We start from the raw sequence: 20,582 nt of genomic DNA, 5'->3' as shown, positions 1-20,582 counted from the left end.
CCTCCCCCCTTGCCCTCCCCTTCCATTCCCTCCCCTCTTGCCCTCCCCTTCCATTCTCTCTCTCCTTGCCCTCCCCTCCCATTCCCTCCTCTCCCATTCCCTCCCCTCTTGCCCTCCCCTTCCATTCTCTCTCTCCTTGCCCTCCCCTCCCATTCCCTCCCCTCCCATTCCCTCCCCTCTTGCCCTCCCCTTCCATTCTCTCTCTCCTTGTCCTCCCCTTCCATTCACTCATCCTGTTCCATTCTCTCCCATTGCCCTCCCTTTACATTATTTCCCCTCCATAGTGTCCATTTACCCTGCCCATTCCTACCCGAGTCCAGTGGTTAATGTGCCAGACAGGCCTTGCTCCTCCTCTTCACATGTTCCCAGCACTACTGGCCCAGCCTGCGTACTGGAGGCAGGATCTCGTGTTCTCACTAGAGTTCCCACCTCCTAATAATGAGGGAGCGATCCAGGCCTGTAATGAGAACATATGAAGAGGAGGAGCGGGCCTGTCTGGGTTCAGGAGGAGTGGGATGGGGTGTAGAGAGGGCCCGGTTATGCTGATTTGTGTCAGCAAAAACTGATGTGCTTAACAAAACGGGTGGCTGATCCGATCCCCTCAGTTTCCCGCCGAGTGAACTCGGTTAAAATGGCCGCCCTCATGACTGTCAGCGAGAAGTGCTGACCCTTGGTATCGTTGTTTTCTACTAACTGTTTTGCTATTGGATAACAATAGCACCAGGATAAGTACCACCAGTGATCTCAGACGTGTGAAGCAGCATGCCCCATTAGTGGAGAGGCACAGGTAGAACTTGAGGAATGAGGTGTGTCAGCAATGTGTGCAAGTCGTACTAATGTGTTCAGTCTGTAAGGGAACTCTTTGGACACAAGTCGGATTTGCATAACCAGTTCTGCAGACAAAGAGTCAGATTCACATTGAGCCTAATGCCAAGGAATCAGCACTTGAGGAGAACTTCCATTCCATAAGGATTTTCTTCTGCAGACATTAACACAATACACAAGTGAGCTTGGCTATTTTGAAATGAATTTCAGATGTCAATAATAATTTGGATTTTCTGTGTATCTGGTCTATTAATGAAGAACAGCTATCATATCACAAACTGTACAATTAAATATAAAAAACGATGGCTTAGAAATTCGGTGTTACATTGCATGTTTTTTTGGGTGCTGAATGGCCACCTAAGCCTCCAATATGGCGGGCAGGAAGCGTATACTGATTAAGAACCGTAAGTGTGCTGCCCGCCATATTGGTAAAGGCCAAAAAATCATTGTGCAGTGCCCATACCTGAAACAGGCGTTAAGGCCCTTTGGCAAATGCAAGTGAGGGGCTTAACACCTGTTTGAAGTTTGGTTTTTCCTGAGGCAGCCAGCAATGTCTGTACTCATGAAATCCAGCCTGCATGTGGCCTAATTGGTAATCCTTAAAGGCACCGCCTGTTAGGCCACAACCAACAAGTTAAGAATGGGCGTGCCCGAATTTCTATGGCATTAAAATCTGAAATTGAAATCATCCAAAACTCTGCTGCCCGTATCCTAACATGCACCAAAACATTCACCCATCACTCATGCTCGCTGACCTACTTTGGCTCCCGATCTATAAACACTCCAAATTTAAAATTCTCATCCTTATTTTCAAATCCCTTTGTGGCCTTACCCCTCCCTATCTCTATAACCTCCTCCAGCCCTACAACCCTGTGAGAACTCCGCATTCCTCCAACTCTGGCCTCTTGTGCATCCCCCTTCCCTTCACTCCACCGTTCAGCTGTATAGGCCCTAAGCTCTGGAATTCCCTCTCCGCCTCTCTTTTCATTTAAGACGCTTCTTAAAACTTACCTCCTTGACCAAGCGTTTAGTCACCTGTCCTAACATCTCCTTTATGGTTTGGTGTCAAATTTTGTTTGATAACGCTCCTGTGAAGCGCCTAGGGACAATTTACTATGTTGAAGGCGCTATATAAATGCGAGTTGTTGTTCTTGTTGATTGGGCGCAAGAAAATTAGTAACTTAAAAAAACCACAAAAGGGGGATGGAGAGGTCAATAAATCTGACCGTGTGTCAGGAGTCCTAACCTGGCCCCTAGATTTACAATGATGAGCATAAGAAGTTTTTTGTTTTCTCAACAGGAAGAAGACCTAGAAGTCGGATGTGGGATCTACTTAGATAACTCTTCCTCTTGGACAGCATTGGGAATTCTGAGGAAAGTGGGAAGGAGGGGGGAAAGAACATGGAGAGTCATCGGGATCAAAGCAAGGGCATGAGTCACAATGGTCGTGTCGAGACTGGGAAGAGGAACGGTCTAATTAACACCAAAGACTTGGTGACAGACGGCAAGGATGGGCTGGTGTCTCTCTATTCGGCTCCTCAATACCAGGGACACGTGCTGGGGAGTTTCCCGCCTCACAACTACATAGAACGGAGCAGGAATGACTCTGGCCAGCAACAGGTCCTCAACCCCAGTACCCTGCAGCACACAGTCGAAGCCCAATACCGACCTAATATCATTTTGTACTCGGAGAGCATGCTGAGACCCTGGGCCGAGAACAGCAGTTCAGACTGCTGTGAAACCACTTTTATTGAAAGCAGGTCCCCCACAAAGGATGGCCTGGACTACGGACACAGCCAATTTATAGACCTGTCAGCAGAGGACAGCAAAGTCCAAACCCTGTCTTATGATGTGGACGATGAGGATGAGTTCCAAGAGCTGGAGGTAGGAATCTTTTTCAAGTTGTTACTTCAGAACCCAAATGATGAGAGTGGGAAACCTAACATACCCCTCTGACAGGAATGACGCCAGCTTTACGACCCCGCCTGATCTTAGGCTACGTTGAAGTCAATGAAAACATTGGGGGTAATTTTGCCCCCCCGGGATGGGCGGGAGAGGTTCGGGCGGGGGGTGGGGAGGGGTTAAATCATTAAAATGTGACACCCAACCCACCGCAAAAACGCCTGCTTTCGGTTTTACCGCGGCAGGTTGGGGGGCATGCGAGTATCCTGCTCTGGAGGGGCGGGTAAGTGATTTTAATATGTTAATGAGGATGCATGCCTCAGATTTTGGCAACCATTTAAATTTAATGAGTGCGGGCCGAGTTTCCCAGGGCTCGGGAAACCCGGCAACTAAAAGGAGGCAGGAGATGCCGGCTCCAGCAGGTATGAGGGCCAGGAAGAGCAAGTGTATGTCCGCCCAGCCCCTCAAGCACATCTTCTACCGTGATATCCTCCCATCCCCAGCCTGCGATCTCCCCTCCCCCCAGCGATCTCTCCTCCCCCCAGCGATCTCTCCCCCCATGATCTCTCCACCCCCCCCTGTGATCTCTCCCCCCTGATCTCTCCTCCCCCCTGCGATCTCTCCTCCCCCCTGCGATCTCTCCTCCCCCCTGTGATCTCTCCCCACCGCGATCTCCCCCCCCCTCCCGCAATCTCTCCCCCCCCCCTCCGCGATCTCTCCTCCCTGTGATCTCTCAGAACTTGGAGGGAGAGAGAGAGAGAAACACAAACTGGGAGGGAGAGAGAGAGAGAAAAACACAAATTGGAGGGAGAGAGAGAGAGAAAAACACAAAGTGGGAGGGAGAGAGAGAAACAAAAACTGGGAGGGAGAGAGAGAAGCACAAACTGGGAGGGAGAGAGAGAGAGAGAGAAACACAAGCAGGGAAGGAGGAAGAGAGAACAACACAAACTGGGAGGGAGAGAGAGAGAAAGAAACACAAACTGGGAGGGAGAGAGAGAAACAAAAACTGGGAGGGAGAGAGAGAAGCACAAACTGGGAGGGAGGGAGAGAGAGAGAGAGAAACACAAACAGGGAAGGAGGGAGACAGAGAGAGAGAGAAACACAAACAGGGAAGGAGGAAGAGAGAACAACACAAACTGGGAGGGAGAGAGAGAAACACAAACTGGGAGGGAGGGAGACAGAGAGAGAGAGAAACACAAACAGGGAAGGAGGAAGAGAGAACAACACAAACTGGGAGAGAGAGAGAGAAACACAAAGTGGGAGGGAGGGAGAGAGAGAGAGAAACACAAACAGGGAAGGAGGAAGGGAGAACAATACAAACTGGGAGGGAGGGAGGGAGAGAAACACAGAGTGGGAGGGAGGGAGAGAGAGAAACACAAACTGGGAGGGGGAGAGAGAGAGAGAGAGAGAGAAACACAAACTGGGAGGGGGAGAGAGAAACAAAAACTGGGAGGGAGAGAGAGAAGCACAAACTGGGAGGGAGGGAGAGAGAGAGAGAGAAACACAAACAGGGAAGGAGGAAGAGAGAACAACACAAACTGGGAGAGAGAGAGAGAAACACAAAGTGGGAGGGAGGGAGAGAGAGAAACACAAACTGGGAGGGAGAGAGAGAGAGAGGGAGAGAGAAACACAAACTGGGAGGGGGAGAGAGAGAGAGAGAGAGAGAGAAACACAAACTGGGAGGGGGAGAGAGAGAGAGAAACACAGAGTGGGAGGGAGGGAGAGAGAGAAACACAAACTGGGAGGGAGAGAGAGAGAGAGGGAGAGAGAAACACAAACTGGGAGGGGGAGAGAGAGAGAGAAACACAAAGTGGAGGGAGGGAGAGAGAGAAACACAAACTGGGAGAGAGAGAGAGAGAGAGAAACACAAACTGGGAGGGAGGGAGAGAAACACAAAGTGGGAGGGAGAGGGAGGAGAGCTCATGTCGGCCTCTGATGTGCTCTGTTGTATTATGTGTTTTATTGCGGGAGTCAGGCAGCTTTGGTGCTGCTCCCTGAGGACTGAGCCTTACCTCCCTGAAACTGGGATTCAGCAGTGTGATGTGGGAGTCAGTGAATTAAATTAGGTTTGGATTTGGTTTGATATATTATTTTTATAACTTGCTGTGCATTGTAAAAAGTAATAAAATTGTATAAAAATTTAGTTAGAAGTTACTTATATCGATGATGTTTTTGTTGAATCAGTGGAATTTACTTGGTGTTTCTCATTGCGGTCGATACTATAGAAACATCACAGAAGTCATTTTAATTTAAACATTACTCATCCTTAAATCTTTCTATTCTTTTGTGTTCTTTCTTTTTTTTTATTCATTCACGGGATGTGGGCGTCGCTGGTGAGGCCAGCATTTATTGCCCATCCCTAATTGCCCTTGAGAAGGTGGTGATGAGCCGCCTTCTTGAACCGCTGCAGTCCGTGTGGTGACGGTTCTCCCACAGTGCTGTTAGGAAGGGAGTTCTAGGATTTTGACCCAGCGATGATGAAGGAAAGGCGATATATTTACAAATCGGGATGATGTGTGACTTGGAGGGGAACGTGCAGGTGGAGTTGTTCCCATGTGCCTGCTGCCCTTGTCCTTCTAGGTGGTAGAGGACGTGGGTTTGGGAGGTGCTGTCGAAGAAGCCTTGGCGAGTTGCTGCAGTGCATCCAGTAGACGGTACACACTGTAGCCACAGTGCACCACTGGTGAATGTTTAGGGTGGTGGATGGGGTGTCAATCAAGCAGGCTGCTTTGTCTTGGATGGTGTCGAGCTTCTTGAGTGTTGTTGGAGCTGCACTCATCCAAGCAAGTGGACAGTATTCCATCACACTCCTGACTTGTGCCTTGTAGATGGTGAAAAGGCTTTGGGGAGTCAGGAGGTGAGTCACTCGCCGCAGAATACCCAGCCTCTGACTTGCTCTTGTAGCCACAGTCTTTATGTGGCTGGTCTAGTTAAGTTTCTGGACAATGGTGACCCCCACGATGTTGATGGTGGGGGATTCGGCGATGGTAATGCCGTTGAATGTCAAGGGCAGGTGGTTAGACTCTCTCTTCTTGGAGATGGTCATTGCCTGGCACTTAGAATCATAGAATCATAGAAGTTTACAACACAGAAACAGGCCCTTCGGCCCAACATGTCCATGTCGCCCAGTTTATACCACTAAGCTAGTCCCAATTGCCTGCACTTGGCCCATATCCCTCTATACCCATCTTACCCATGTAACTGTCCAAATGCTTTTTAAAAGACAAAATTGTACCCGCCTCTACTACTGCCTCTGGCAGCTCGTTCCAGACACTCACCACCCTTTGAGTGAAAAAATTGCCCCTCTGGACCCTTTTGTATCTCTCCCCTCTCACCTTAAATCTATGCCCCCTCGTTATAGACTCCCCTACCTTTGGGAAAAGATTTTGACTATCGACCTTATCTATGCCCCTCATTATTTTATAGACTTCTATAAGATCACCCCGAAACCTCCTACTCTCCAGGGAAAAAAGTCTCAGCCTATCCAACCTCTCCCTATAAGTCAAACCATCAAGTCCCGGTAGCATCCTAGTAAATCTTTTCTGCACTCTTTCTAGTTTAATAATATCCTTTCTGTAATAGGGTGACCAGAACTGTACACAGTATTCCAAGTGTGGCCTTACTAATGTCTTGTACAACTTCAACAAGACATCCCAACTCCTGTATTCAATGTTCTGACCAATGAAACCAAGCATGCTGAATGCCTTCTTCACCACCCTATCCACCTGTGACTCCACTTTCAAGGAGCTATGAACCTGTACTCCTCGATCTCTTTGTTCTATAACTCTCCCCGATTTGATCTACCAAAATGCATCACCTCACATTTATCTAAATTAAACTCCATCTGCCATTCATCGGCCCACTGGCCCAATTTATCAAGATCCCGTTGCAATCCTAGATAACCTTCTTCACTGTCCACAATGCCACCAATCTTGGTGTCATCTGCAAACTTACTAACCCAAATCATCCAAATCATTAATATAAATAACAAATAACAGCGGACCCAGCACCGATCCCTGAGGCACACCGCTGGTCACAGGCCTCCAGTTTGAAAAACAACCCTCTACAACCACCCTCTGTCTTCTGCCGTCAATCCAATTTTGTATCCAATTGGCTACCTCACCTTGGATCCCGTGAGATCTAACCATATGTAACAACCTACCATGCGGTACCTTGTCAAAGGCTTTGCTAAAGTCCATGTAGACCACGTCTACTGCACAGCCCTCATCTATCTTCTTGGTTACCCCTTCAAAAAACTCAATCAAATTTGTGAGACATGATTTTCCTCTCACAAAACCATGCTGACTGTTCCTAATCAGTCCCTGCCTCTCCAAATGCCCGTAGATCCTGTCTCTCAGAATACCCTCTAACAACTTACCCACTACTGATGTCAGGCTCACCGGTCTGTAGTTCCCAGGCTTTTCCCTGCCGCCCTTCTTAAACAAAGGCACAACATTTGCTACCCTCCAATCTTCAGGCACCTCACCTGTAGCTGTCGATGATTCAAATATCTCTGCTAGGTGACCCGCAATTTCCTCCCTAACCTCCCATAACGCACTGGGATACATTTCATCAGGTCCCGGAGATTTATCTACCTTGATGCGCGTTAAGACTTCCAGCACCTCCCTCTCTGTAATATGTACACTCCTCAAGACATCACTATTTATTTCCCCAAGTTCCCTAACATCCATGCCTTTCTCAACCGTAAATACCGATGCGAAATAGTCATTTAGGATCTCACCCATCTCTAGTGGTTCCGCACATAGATGACCTTGTTGATCCTTAAGTGGCCCTACTCTCTCCCTAGTTACTCTTTTGCCCTTTATGTATTTGTAGAAGCTCTTTGGATTCACCTTTGCCTTATCTGCCAAAGCAATCTCATATCCCCTTTTTGCCCTCCTGATTTCTCTCTTAACTCGACTCCAGCAATCTCTATACTCTTCAAGGGATCCACTTGATCCCAGCTGCCTATGCATGTCATATGCCTCCTTCTTCTTTCTGACTAGGGCCTCAATCTCCCGAGTCATCCAAGGTTCCCTACTTCTACCAGCCTTGCCCTTCACTTTATAAGGAATGTGCTTACCCTGAACCCTGGTTAACACACTTTTGAAGGCCTCCCACTTACCAGACGTCCCTTTGCCTGCCAACAGACTCTCCCAATCAACTTCTGAAAGTTCCTGTCTAATACCATCAAAATTGGCCTTTCCCCAATTTAGAATTTTAACTTCTGGGCCAGACCTATCATTCTCCATAGCTATCCTAAAACTAATGGAATTATGATCACTGGTCCCAAAGTGATCCCTCACTAACACTTCTGTCACCTGCCCTTCCTTATTTCCCAAGTGGAGGTCAAGTTTTGCCCCCTCTCTAGTCGGGCCATCCACATACTGAATGAGAAAATCCTCCTGAATACACTCAACAAATTTCTCTACATCCAAGCCCCTAATGCTATGTCTGTCCCAGTCAATGTTGGGAAAGTTAAAGTCCCCTACTATTACCACCCTGTTTTTCTTGCAGCTGTCTGTAATCTCCTTACATATTTGCTCCTCAGTTTCCCGTTGACTATTTGGGGGTCTGTAGTACAATCCTATCAACGTGATCTCTCCCTTCTTATTTTTTCAGTTCTACCCATATAGACTCCGTGGGCGAACCCTCGGATATATCCTCTCTCACTACTGCTGTGATGTTCTCCCTAATCAAGAACGCAACTCCCCCTCCTCTCTTACCTCCTGCTCTATCTTTCCTATAGCATCTGTACCCTGGAACATTGAGCTGCCAGTCCTGCCCCTCCCTTAGCCATGTTTCAGTAATAGCTATAACATCCCAGTCCCATGTGCCCATCCATGCCCTGAGTTCATCTGCCTTGCCCATCAGACTTCTTGCATTGAAATAAATGCAGTTTAATCTAGACTTCCCTTGGTCTTTGCCCTGCTTTCTCAGACCATCTGTCCGGTCATGTTTTGTACACTCTCCCTTACTGCCTTTTGTTTCTGTCACCACTTTACTTCCCACTGACTTCCTGCATCGGTTCCCATCCCCCTGCCACTTTAGTTTAAACCCTCCCCAACAGCACTAGCAAACAGTCCCCCTAGCCGACATTGGTTCCAGTCCTGCCCAGATGCAGACCGTCCAATTTGTACTGGTCCCACCTCCCCCAGAACCGGTTCCAATGTCCCAGGAATTTGAATCCCTCCCTCTTGCACCATCTCTCAAGCCACGTATTCATCCTAGCTATCCTGTCATTCCTATTCTGACTAGCCCGTGGCACTTGTCTGACATGAATGTTACTTGCCACTTATCAGCCCAAGCCTGGATGTTGTCCAGGTCATGCTGCATTCGGGCACGGACTGCTTCATTATCTGAAGGGTTGCGAATGGAAGTGAACAATGTGCAATCATCAGCGAACATCCCCATTTCTGACCTTACAATGGAGGGAAGGTCATTGATGAAGCAGCTGAAGATGGTTGGGCCTAGAACAATGCCCTGAGGAACTCATGAAGCAATGCCCTCAGGCTGAGATGATTGGCCTCCAACAACCGCTACCATCTTCCTTTGTGCTAGGTATGACTCCAGCCACTGGAGAGTTTTCCCTTGTTTCCCATTTACTTCAATTTTACTCGGGTTCCTTGGTGCCACATTCAGTCAAATGCTGCCTTGATGTCAAGGGCAGTCACTCTCAACTCACCTCTGGAATTCAGCTCTTTTGTCCATGTTTGGACCAAGGCTGTGATGAGGTCTGGAGCCGAGTGGTCCTGGCGGAATCCAAACTGAGCATCGGTGAGCAAGTTATTGGTGAGTAAGTGCCACTTGATAGCACTGTCGACGACACCTTCCATCACTTTGCTGATGATTGAGAGTAGACTGATGGGGCGGTAATTGGCCGGATTGGATTTGTCCTGCTTTTTGTGGACAGGACATACCTGGGCAATTTTCCACATTGTCGGGTAGATGCCAGTGTTGTAGCTGTACTGGAAAAGTTTGGCTAGAGGCGCGGCTAGCTGTGGAGCACAAGTCTTCAGCACTACAGCCGGGATGTTGTTGGGGCCCATAGCCTTTGCTGTATCCAGTGCACTCAGCCGTTACTTCATATCACGAGGAGTGAATCGAATTGGCTGAAGACTGGCTTCTGTGATGGTGGGGATATCGGGAGGAGGCCTAGACGGATCATCCACTCAGCACTTCTGGCTGAAGGTGGTTACAAACGCTTCAGCATTGTCTTTTGCACTCACGTGCTGGACTCTGCCATCATTGAGGATAGGGATGTTTACAGAGCCTCCTCCTCCCGTTAGTTGTTTAATTGTCCACCACCATTCACGACTGGATGTGGCAGGACTGCAGAGCTTTGATCTGATCCATTGGTTGTGGAATCGCTTAGCTCTGTCTATGGCATGTTGCTTCCGCTGTTTAGCATGCATGTAGTCCTGAGTTGTAGCTTCACCAGGTTGGCACCTCATTTTTAGGTACACCATGTGCTGCTCCTGGCATGCTCTTCTACACTCTTCATTGAACCAGGGTTGATCCCCTAGCTTGTTGGTAATGGTAGAGTGTGGAATATGCCAGGCCATGAGGTTACAGATTGTGCTGGAATACAATTCTGCTTCTGATGGCCCACAGTGCCTCATGGATGCCCAGTTTTGAGCTGCTAGATCTGTTCTGAATCTATCCCATTTAGCACGGTGATAGTGCCACACAACACGTTGGGTGGTGTCCTCAGTGCGAAGATGGGACTGTGATGTGGTGACTCCTACCAATACTGTCATGGACAGATGCTTTTGCGACAGATTGATTGGTGAGGACGAGGTCAAGTTTTGATTCATAAATTATTTTATTCATCTCACTATAAAATAAAAAGTCAAGTATTTTATTCGGGGCTTGGTGATACTGAGATGCTCAACTAAGGTAAATGCAATAACATTTGCAAACAGCGAACAAATGTCACACGATCAAATGTCATGTGATTAAGCATCATGTGACTGAGCGGTGTCACGTGATCAATTACCATGTGATCAGATGTTACCTGATCTCCAGGAATATGTCAAACTCGAGTTGGGAAGCCTCGGCGAAAGTGCTACCACTAAGGAGGAGAAACTGACACTCCGACTCAAACCATTGACAATAATCAGGTGAACCTTTCCCGGGCGGGAGGAGAACTGGGGGAGGGGGAAACTACTGAGGAAGAAAAGTATAATCAACTGCAACTATCAAATGAAGTTTGACTATTCAGTTTAAGATATTTCCTATCAAGATGGAGCCCATAGAATCATAGAAATTCACAGCACAGAAGAGGCCATTCAGCCCATCGTGTATGTGCCTGCCGAAAGGAGCTATCCAGCCTAATCCCACTTTCCAGCACTTGTTCTGTAGCCTTGTAGATTGCGGCACTTCAAGTGTATATCCAAGTACTTTTTAAATGAGTTGAGGGTTTCTGCCTCTACCACCCTTTCAGGCAGTGAGTTCCAGACCCCACCACTCTCTGGGTGAAAAGATTTCTCCTCAGCTCCCCTCTAATCCTTCTACCAATTACTTTAAATCTATGCCCCCTTGTTTATGGCTTCTCTGCTAAGGGAAATAGGTCCTTCCTATCCACTCTATCTAGGCCCCTCATAATTTTATACACCTCAATTAAATCTCCCCTCAGCCTCCTCTGTTCCAAAGAAAACAACCCCAGCCTATCCAGTCTTTCCTCATAGCTAAAATTCTCCAGTCCCAGCAACATCCTCGTAAATCTTCTCTGTACCCTCTCTAGTGCAATCACATCTTTCCTGTAATGTGGTGACCAGAACTGTACGCTGTACTCAAGCTGTGGCCTAACTAGTGTTTTATACAGTTCTAGCATGACCTCCGTGCTCTTATATTCTATGCCTTGGCTAATAAAGGAAAGTATACCGTATGCCTTTTTAACCACCTTATCTTCCTGTCCTGTTACCTTCAGGGATCTGTGGACATGCACTCCAAGGTCCCTCTGTTCCTCTACACCCCTCAGTATTCTCCCATTTATTGTGTATTCCCTTGCCTTGTTTGCCCTCCCCAAATGCATTACGTCACACTTTCCCAGATTGAATTCCATTTGCCACTTTTCTGCCCACCTGACCAGACCATTGATATAAGAACATAAGAACATAAGAAATAGGAGCAGGAGTAGGCCAATCGGCCCCTCGAGCCTGCTCCGCCATTCAATAAGATCATGGCTGATCTGATCCTAACCTCAAATCTAAATTCATGTCCAATTTCCTGCCCGCTCCCCGTAACCCCTAATTCCCTTTACTTCTAGGAAACTGTCGATTTCCGTTTTAAATTTATTTAATGATGTATCTTCCTGCAGCCTACAGTTTTCCTCCTCACTATCAACCACACGGCCAATTTTTGTATCATCTGAAAACTTCTTAATCATGCCCCCTACATTTAAGTCTTAGTCATTAATGTATACCACAAAATGTAAGGGACCTAGTACTGAGCCTTGTGGAACCCCACTGGAAACAGCCTTCCAATCACAAAAACACTTGTCAACCATTACCCTTTGCTTCCTGCCACTGAGCCAGTTTTGGATCCAACTTGCCACTTTCCCTTGGATCCCATGGGCTTTTACAATTCTGACCAGTCTGCTATGTGGGACCTTGTCAAAACCCTTGCTAAAATCCATGTAGACTACATCAAACGCGTTACCCTCATCGACCTTCCTTGTTACCTCCTCAAAAAATTTAAACAAGTTAGTCTGACACGACCTTCCCTTAATAAATTCATGCTTACTGTCCTTGATTAGTCCGTGCCTTTCTAAATGACAATTAATACTGTCCCTCAGAATTGATTCCAATAATTTGCCCGCCACCGAGGTTAGACTGATTGGCTTGTAATTACTCGGTCTATCTCTTTTATCCTTTTAAAACAACAGTACAATGTTAACAGTCCTCCAATCCTCCGGCACCACTCCTGTAGCCAGGGAGGATTGGAAAATGATGGTCAGAGCCTCCGCTATTTCCTCCCTTGCTTCTCTTAACAGCCTGGGATACATTTCATCCGGGCCTGGCGATTTATCTACTTTCAAAGATGCCAAACCCTTAATATTTCCTCTCTCACTATGTTTATCCCATCTAATATTTCACACTCCTCCTCCTTAACTACAAAGTCTGTATCGTCCCCCTCTTTTGTGAAGACAGACGCAAAGTATTCATTTAGAACCATACCCACATCTTCCGCCTCCACACATAGGTTACCTTTTTAGTCTCTAATAGGCCCTACTCTTTCCTTAGTTATCCTCTTGCTCTTTATGTATTTATAAAACACCTTTGGGTTTTCCTCAATTTTATTTGCCAATATATTTTTATGCCCTCTCTTTGCTTTCCTAATTTCCTTTTTAACTTCACCCCTGCACTTTCTATACTCCTCTAGGCTTTCTGCAGTATTGAGCTCTTGGTGTCTGACATAAGCTTCCCTTTTATGCCTTATCTTACCCTGTCTTCTTCTTGATATCCAGGGGGCTCTAGATTTGGTAGTCTCACCCTTTTTCTTTGTGGGAACATGTTTACTCTGAACACCCTGAATCTCCCCCTTGAATGCCTCCCGCTGCTCTGACACTGATTTACCTTCAAGTAGCTGTTTCCAGTCCACTTTTGCTAAATCACTTCTCAGCTTAGTAAAATTGGCCTTTCCCCAATTGAGAACTATTACTCCTATTCTTTATTTGTCCTTTTCCATAACAGTGCTAAATCTAACTGAATTATGATCACTACCACCAAAATGCTCTCCCATTGATACTCCTTCCACCTGCCCAGCTTCATTCCCTAAAACTAAATCCAGAACTGCCCCCTCTCTTGTTGGGCTTGCTACATACTGGCTAAAAAAGTTCTCCTGAATGCATTTTAAGAATTCTGCACCCTCTATACTTTTTACAGTGATTCTATCCCAGTTAATATTAGGGTAGTTGAAATCCCTTACTATTACTGCCCTATTGTTTTTGCACTTCTCAGAAATTTGCCTACATACTTGCTCTTCTATCTCCCTCTTACTGTTTGAGGGTCTATAGTACACTCCCAGTAGTGTGATTGTCCCTTTTTTGTTCTTTAGCTCAACCCATATGCCTCATTTGATGATCCTTCTAACATATCATCCCTCCTCACAGCTGTAGTTGTTTCTTTAGCCAATATTGCCACCCCCCTCCTCTTTTATCTCCCTCTCTATCTTGTCTGAAAACCCTGTAACCAGGAACATTGAGCTGCCATTCCTGCCCCTCATTAGGCCATGTTTCAGTAATAGTTAAGATATCATACTGTCACGTGTCTATCAGTGCCTTCAGCTCATCTGCCTTATACTCCTTGCATTGAGGTATATACCATTAAGCACTGCCAAACTCCTTTGTTGTCTATTTTCTAACCTTTGTTTCCTCTGCCTTCCAAACTCACTTACTAATTTTCTGCCTTCCATTTCCAGCTCTGCTTCTCTCCCTTCTGAATCTACGCTCAGGTTCCCAGCCCCTTGCCAAGCTAGTTTGAACCCTCCCCAATGGCATTAGCAATCCTCCCCGCGAGGATATTGGTCCCGGCCCTGTTGAGGTGCAACCGTCCGGCTTATACAGGTCCCACCTCCCCCAGAACTGGTCCCAAAGCCCCAGGAATCTAAAGCCATCCCTCTTGCACCATCTCTCCAGCCACGCATTCATCTGCCCTATCCTCCTATTTCTATATTCACCAGCACATGGCACTGGGAGTAATCCAGAGATTACGACCTTTGAGGTCCTGCTTATTAATTTCTTTCCTAACTCCTTAAAATATGCCTGCAGGACCTCATCCCTCTTTCTACCTATATCATTGGTACCAATATGGACCACGACCTCTGGCTGTTCACCCTCACCCCCCTAGAATGTTCTGCAGCTGCTCAGTGACATCCAGAATTATTCTTTTCTCTGTACCTTCACACTTAACCCCATCAGAACACCAGATTTTGCCCAGTGGACCAACAGGACGCTGGTTTGTACCCATGATCCTGTCTTTCCCTTCCCTCCCCCTCAGCGAGTCTGAAGTCAGCTCACGGCAGTAGTTCATTCTTACCGGTGCAGCCAGTCAGTCGGCGATTCACGGCACCTTTGTTTCCCGTCCCTTCCCTCAATTTCCTCCCCCTTTCGCCTCCTGTGGCAGCTCAACCTACGATACCGTCTGGTACCTTACCGAACTGGCAGCTCTTCAGACGTGAGCATTGGCGGTCAGCAGGCTATCCGACCTCGGGGTGGGGGCATCACAGCCAGACACAACCCTGTCCTTATGCAGGTCACTGGACTGTGATCAGGAGCAGAGATCTTGATTGTTTAAGCATTTACTCTTAAACGGCCCCTGAAAGAAAGAATTTGCATTTATATAGCCCCTTTCACGACATCAGAACTTCCCAAAGCGCTTCACAGCCAATGAAGTACTTTTGAAGTGTAGTTACTGTTTTAATGTAGGAAACGCAACAGCTGATATGCGCACAGCAAGATCCCGCAAACAGCAATGTGATAATGACCAGATCATCTGTTTTAGTGATGTTGGTTGAGAGATCACTATTGACCAGGACACCAGGGAAAACTCTCCTACTCTTCTTCGAAATAGTGCCATGGGATCTTTTACGTCCACCTGAGAGGGCAGACGGGGCCTCAGTTTAACATCTCATCTGAAAGACGGCACCTCTGACAGTGCAGCACTCCCTCAGTAATGCACTGGAGTGTCAGCCTAGATTTTGTGCTCAAGTGTCTGGAGCGGGGCTTGAACCCAGGACCTTCTGACTCAGAAGGGAGAGTGCCACTGAGCCACAGCTACATTTAACTATAAATTAGACCAGGTGTCATTCCAGACGTCTTTCTATTAAACTGAACCCAGTCAAAGTGCGACAATTATTATCAAAACTAGATTGATAAACGGCTGCGTTAATTAGAAGGTTACAGAATCACCTTTCGGTTCCCACATAAAATCATTTCCTTTACCTAAATCGGTGAAAATGAAAGTAAACACAGTTGTGTGATGATCTGAATCAGATTGGCTGTAATTACTGTGTGGGAGGTGATGTGAGAAGAGGTGATGTTGAGAGTGTCATTACCTGACAAAGTCTGCAGCCGTTTTGAGTTTACTGTGAGGCAGTTTAACCGTATAACCAGAGGACACAGATTTAAGATAATTGGCAAAAGAACTAGAAGGGAGTTGAGAATTTTTTTTATGCAGCATGTTGTGATGATCTGGAACGCACTGCCTGAAAGGGTGATGGAAGTAGATTCAATAGTAATTTTCAAAAAGGAATTGGATAAATACTTGAGAAGGAAATTTTGCAGGACTATGGGGAAAGAGTGGTGGAAGTGGGACTAATTGGATAGCTCTTTTAAGGAGCCGCCACCGACACGATAGGCCGAATGGCCACCTTCTGTGCTGTAAGATTCTCTGATTCTATAAATGCAAGTTGTTGTTGTATCATTCCTCCGAACCCCCTGTACAATATATTCTTACATTCCAGCCGGATGAGAGTTATACTGAGTCGGAATTTCTAATCAGGCGTTGGAAAACTTTATAGCTGCTATTTCCCAGGTTCCACATACACATATATATTGGAAAAAACATGTTGTCATTAGGGAACTGAGCAGCCAGTGTGCTGGTCAAAAGATCAAAGAGTAATTTTCGACGAGATACACCACTCGGCCCATCTTAGTTTATCCATCTAGGAAAACCCTACAATTTTCCCACCCTCCTCCCATTTCGCCATCTTTTTAAATAATGCCAGAATTTCCCTCTCCACTACTCTGTATGGAAGACCATTCCAGGTGTTGATCATTCTTTATGTGAATAAGATATCAGTCTTAAATGTTCATATTTACTAGTTTGAACCCATGTCTTACTCTCATCATTTAATTTAAAGTAATACTCCAGATTTACCCTTTCCACTCCCATGACTCATCTATTCCACTCAGTCACCTCCTTTCAAGGCTGACGAGGCCAAATCTCTCTAGTCCTTCCTCATAACTCAGACCCCTGACACTAGAGTTATCAGCCTTGTGACTCTTCTCTGCACTGCTTCCAGTGCTTGAATGTCTCCCTTGTTTTTCAGTGACCAGAACTGGACCCAGTACTCAAGATGTGGTCTGACCAGAACTGGACCCAGTACTCCAGGTGTGATCTGATCAGAACTGAACTCAGTACTCAAGGTGTGGTCTGACCAGAACTGAACTCAGTACTCAAGGTGTGGTCTGACCAGAACTGAACTCAGTACTCGAGGTGTGGTCTGACCAGAACTGAACTCAGTACTCAAGGTGTGGTCTGACCAGAAATGCACCCAGTACTCAAGGTGTGGTCTGACCAGAAATGGACCCAGTACTCAAGGTGTGGTCTGACCAGAACTGAACTCAGTACTCAAGGTGCATTCTGACCAGAACTGAACTCAGTACTCAAGGTGCGGTCTGACAGGAACTGAACTCAGTACTCAAGGTGAGGTCTGACAGGAACTGAACTCAGTACTCAAGGTGCATTCTGACCAGAACTGAACTCAGTACTCAAGGTGCGGTCTGACAGGAACTGAACTCAGTACTCAAGGTGAGGTCTGACAGGAACTGAACTCAGTACTCAAGGTGCATTCTGACCAGAACTGAACTCAGTACTCAAGGTGAGGTCTGACTGGAACTGAACTCAGTACTCAAGGTGAGGTCTGACCAGAACTGAACTCAGTACTCAAGGTGAGGTCTGACTGGAACTGAACTCAGTACTCAAGGTGAGGTCTGACCAGAACTGAACTCAGTATTCAAGGTGAGGTCTGACTGGAACTGAACTCAGTACTCAAGGTGAGGTCTGACTGGAACTGAACTCAGTACTCAAGGTGCGGACTGACCAGAGCCCTGTACGGTTTTATCATGACTTCCCCTGACTTATATTCTACTGTGTTGTCGATGGAGTTCAACATCCCATTGGCTCTATTGATTACTGTTCTGTATTGATTGGACATGTTGAGTGTCGAGTCTACTGTGACTCTTCAATCTCTTTCAACCTCTTCCTCAGCTATTTCAACCCCATTTTCCTTTCCTATGTGCATCACTTTATGTCTGCCTTAAATCTCATCTGCTATTGCTGTGTTCACCATAGATATTTTGCCCGACTCATACAGTCATTTCTGAGCAATCTCCTTCAGCTCCACTGCATCTTCTAGTTTGGGATCAGCTGCAAATTTGCCGCCTGACACCAATGGAAAGTAAAATCAGGAGAGGTGCAAAACAGGTGGCCAATCCAATCTCCTCAGTTTCCCGTCACTGATGTAAATTAGAAACAGTAGTGGTCCCAACACTCAGCCCTGGGGCACCTCAGTCAGTACTCCTCTAACCAGGACCTCTTGTTTTCTACTCTTCAGACAGTTTCTAATCTATTCCCAAGGTTCTCCCTGAATCCCTACAGCTCCAAGCTTAGTCTGTGGCCCTTCATGTGGAACTTTGTCCAGTTTTTTTTGGAAGTCCACTTGGGTTGTTACTTCCTCAAAGGATTCAAGAAGGTTTGTCAGCCAGGATCTTCCCTTCTAAAGCTGCGTTGACTACCGTTTACCAGGTTATTATTGTACAGAGAATCCTCAAGCTTATTCTTGATAATCAATTCCATTATTTTACATGGTCTGTGGTTACCTGTTTGTCCCCCTTTTTGAAAATGGACACTACATTTGCCTATTTTCAATCTACTGGTACCTCCCCAGTGTCCATTGACTCCCTGACAATGATTGTCAGTGCCTCACAAATCCCCTCCCTAGTCTCTCTTAGCTCTCTGGGATAAATATCATCGATCCCTGGAAATGTATTTGTTTTGAGTGCTTTAAGCCTGACTGGCACTTCCGTCATTGAGGACATTAATTCTGCCTTGGTTACCTTTGCTTGAGGAGACCATGTCGCTCATATCTTCCCTTGTGAATACTTGGAGGAAGTGAACATTCAGAATATTTGCCATGTTATGCTGATTCTCAGTTTTAAACTGCATAGACTAGGCTTGTATTCTCTCAAGTTTTTTTTTTATTCGTCTATAGGATGTGGTCATCACTGGCAAGGCTGGCATTTATTGCCCATCCATAATTGCCCTCGAGAAGGTGGTGGTCACTTTCTTGAACTGCTGCAGTTCGTGTGGTGAAGGTTCTCCCACAGTGCTGTTAGGAAGGGAGTTCCAGGATTTTGACCCATTTGGCCGAGTGTGGCACCAAGGAGCCCTAGTAAAATTGAAGTCAATGGAAATCAGGGGGAAAACTCTCAAGTGGCTGGAGTCATCCCTAGCACAAAGGAAGATAGTAGTGGCTGTTGGAGGCCAATCATCTCAGCCCCAGCTGCAGCAGTTCCTCAGGGCAGTGTCCTAGGCCCAACCATCTTCAACTGCTTCATCAATAAACTTCTCTCCATCATAAGGTCAGAAGTGGGGATGTTCGCTGATGATTGCACAATGTTCAGTTCCATTCAGAACCCCTCAGATAATGAAGCAGTCCTTGTCCGCATGCAGCAAGATCTGGACAACATCAAGGCTTGGGCTGATAAGTGGCAAGTAACATTCATGTCAGAAAAGTGCCAGGCAATGACTATCTCCAACAAGAGAGAGTCTAACCACATCCCCATGACATTCAACGGCATTACCATCGCCAAATCCCCCACCATCAACATCCTGGGGGGTCACCATTGACCAGAAGCTTAACTGGACCAGCCACGTAAATACTGTGGCTACAAGAGCAGGTCAGAGGCTGGGTATTGTATGACAAGTGACTCACCTCCTGACTCCCCAAAGCCTTTCCACCATCTACAAGGCACAAGTCAGGAGTGTGATAGAATACTCTCCACTTGCCTGGATGAGTGCAGCTCCAACAACACTCAAGAAGCTCGACACCATCCAGGACAAAGCAGCCCGCTTGATTGGCACCTCATCCACCACCCTAAACATTCACTCCCTTCACCACTGGTGCACTGTGGCTGCAGTGTGTACCATCCACAGGATGCACTGCAGCAACTCACCAAGGCTCCTTCGATAGCACCTCCCAAACCCATGACCTCTACCACCTAGAAGGACAAGGGCAGCAGGCACATGGGAACAACACCACCTGCACATTCCCCTCCAAGTCACACTATCCTGACTTGGAAATGTATCGCCGTTCCTTCATCGTTGCTGGGTCAAAATCCTGGAACTCCCTTCCTAACAGCACTGTGGGAGAACCTTCACCAAACGGACTGCAGCGGTTCAAGAAGGCGGCTCACCACCACCTTCTCAAGAGCAAATAGGGATGGGCAATAAATGCTGGCCTCGCCAGCGACACCCACATCCCATGAATGAATTAAAAAAAAGACGTCTCAAAGCATTTTACAGCCAATTAAGTACTTTTGAGGTGTAGTCACTGTTGTAATGTAGGAAATGGGGGCTGCCAATTTGTGCACAGCAAGATCCCACAAACAACACTGACATAATGACCAGATAATTTGTTTTAGTGATGTTAGTTGAGGAATAAATACTTGCCAGGACATCAGGGAGAACTCCCCTGGTCTTCTTCGAAATAGTGCCGTGGGATTTTTTACATTCACTTGAGAGGGCAGACAGGGCTTTGGTTTAACATATCATCTGAAAGACTGCACCTCCGACAGTGCAGCACTCCCTCAATTCTGCACTGCGTGTGTTAGCCTGGATTATGTACTCAAGTCTCGAGTGGGGCTTGAACCCATGACCGTCTGATTCAGAGGCGAGAATGCATCTGCAAAGGGGATAACGCCTGCTTCAGGCGTGAGTAAAGGACACCTCTTGTTTGTCATTTCCCAATGTGGCAGGTGACGCAATTCCAGCCAGAAATGTGCGCATGCTTCCTGCCCGCCATATTGGTGCCTTAGTAGGACCAATTTCTAGGCCACTAATTTCCTG

The 20,582-nt window shown here is 46.7% G+C and overlaps 1 protein-coding gene across 1 annotated transcript in view; it reads left to right on the top strand.

Annotated features, from left to right (window-relative positions):
* LOC137324839 (synapse differentiation-inducing gene protein 1-like) overlaps positions 1-20,582 on the top strand; it is a 74,413-nt gene that overhangs the window by 35,574 nt on the left and 18,257 nt on the right. The window contains 2 exon segments of the mRNA XM_067989565.1: positions 2,126-2,194; positions 2,197-2,709. Coding sequence (XP_067845666.1) covers positions 2,126-2,194; positions 2,197-2,709 — 582 coding nt within the window.

The sequence above is a fragment of the Heptranchias perlo genome, chromosome 8 (genome assembly GCF_035084215.1).
Source record: "Heptranchias perlo isolate sHepPer1 chromosome 8, sHepPer1.hap1, whole genome shotgun sequence".
NCBI lineage: Eukaryota > Metazoa > Chordata > Chondrichthyes > Hexanchiformes > Hexanchidae > Heptranchias > Heptranchias perlo.
This window is presented reverse-complemented; position numbering and strand designations above follow the sequence as displayed.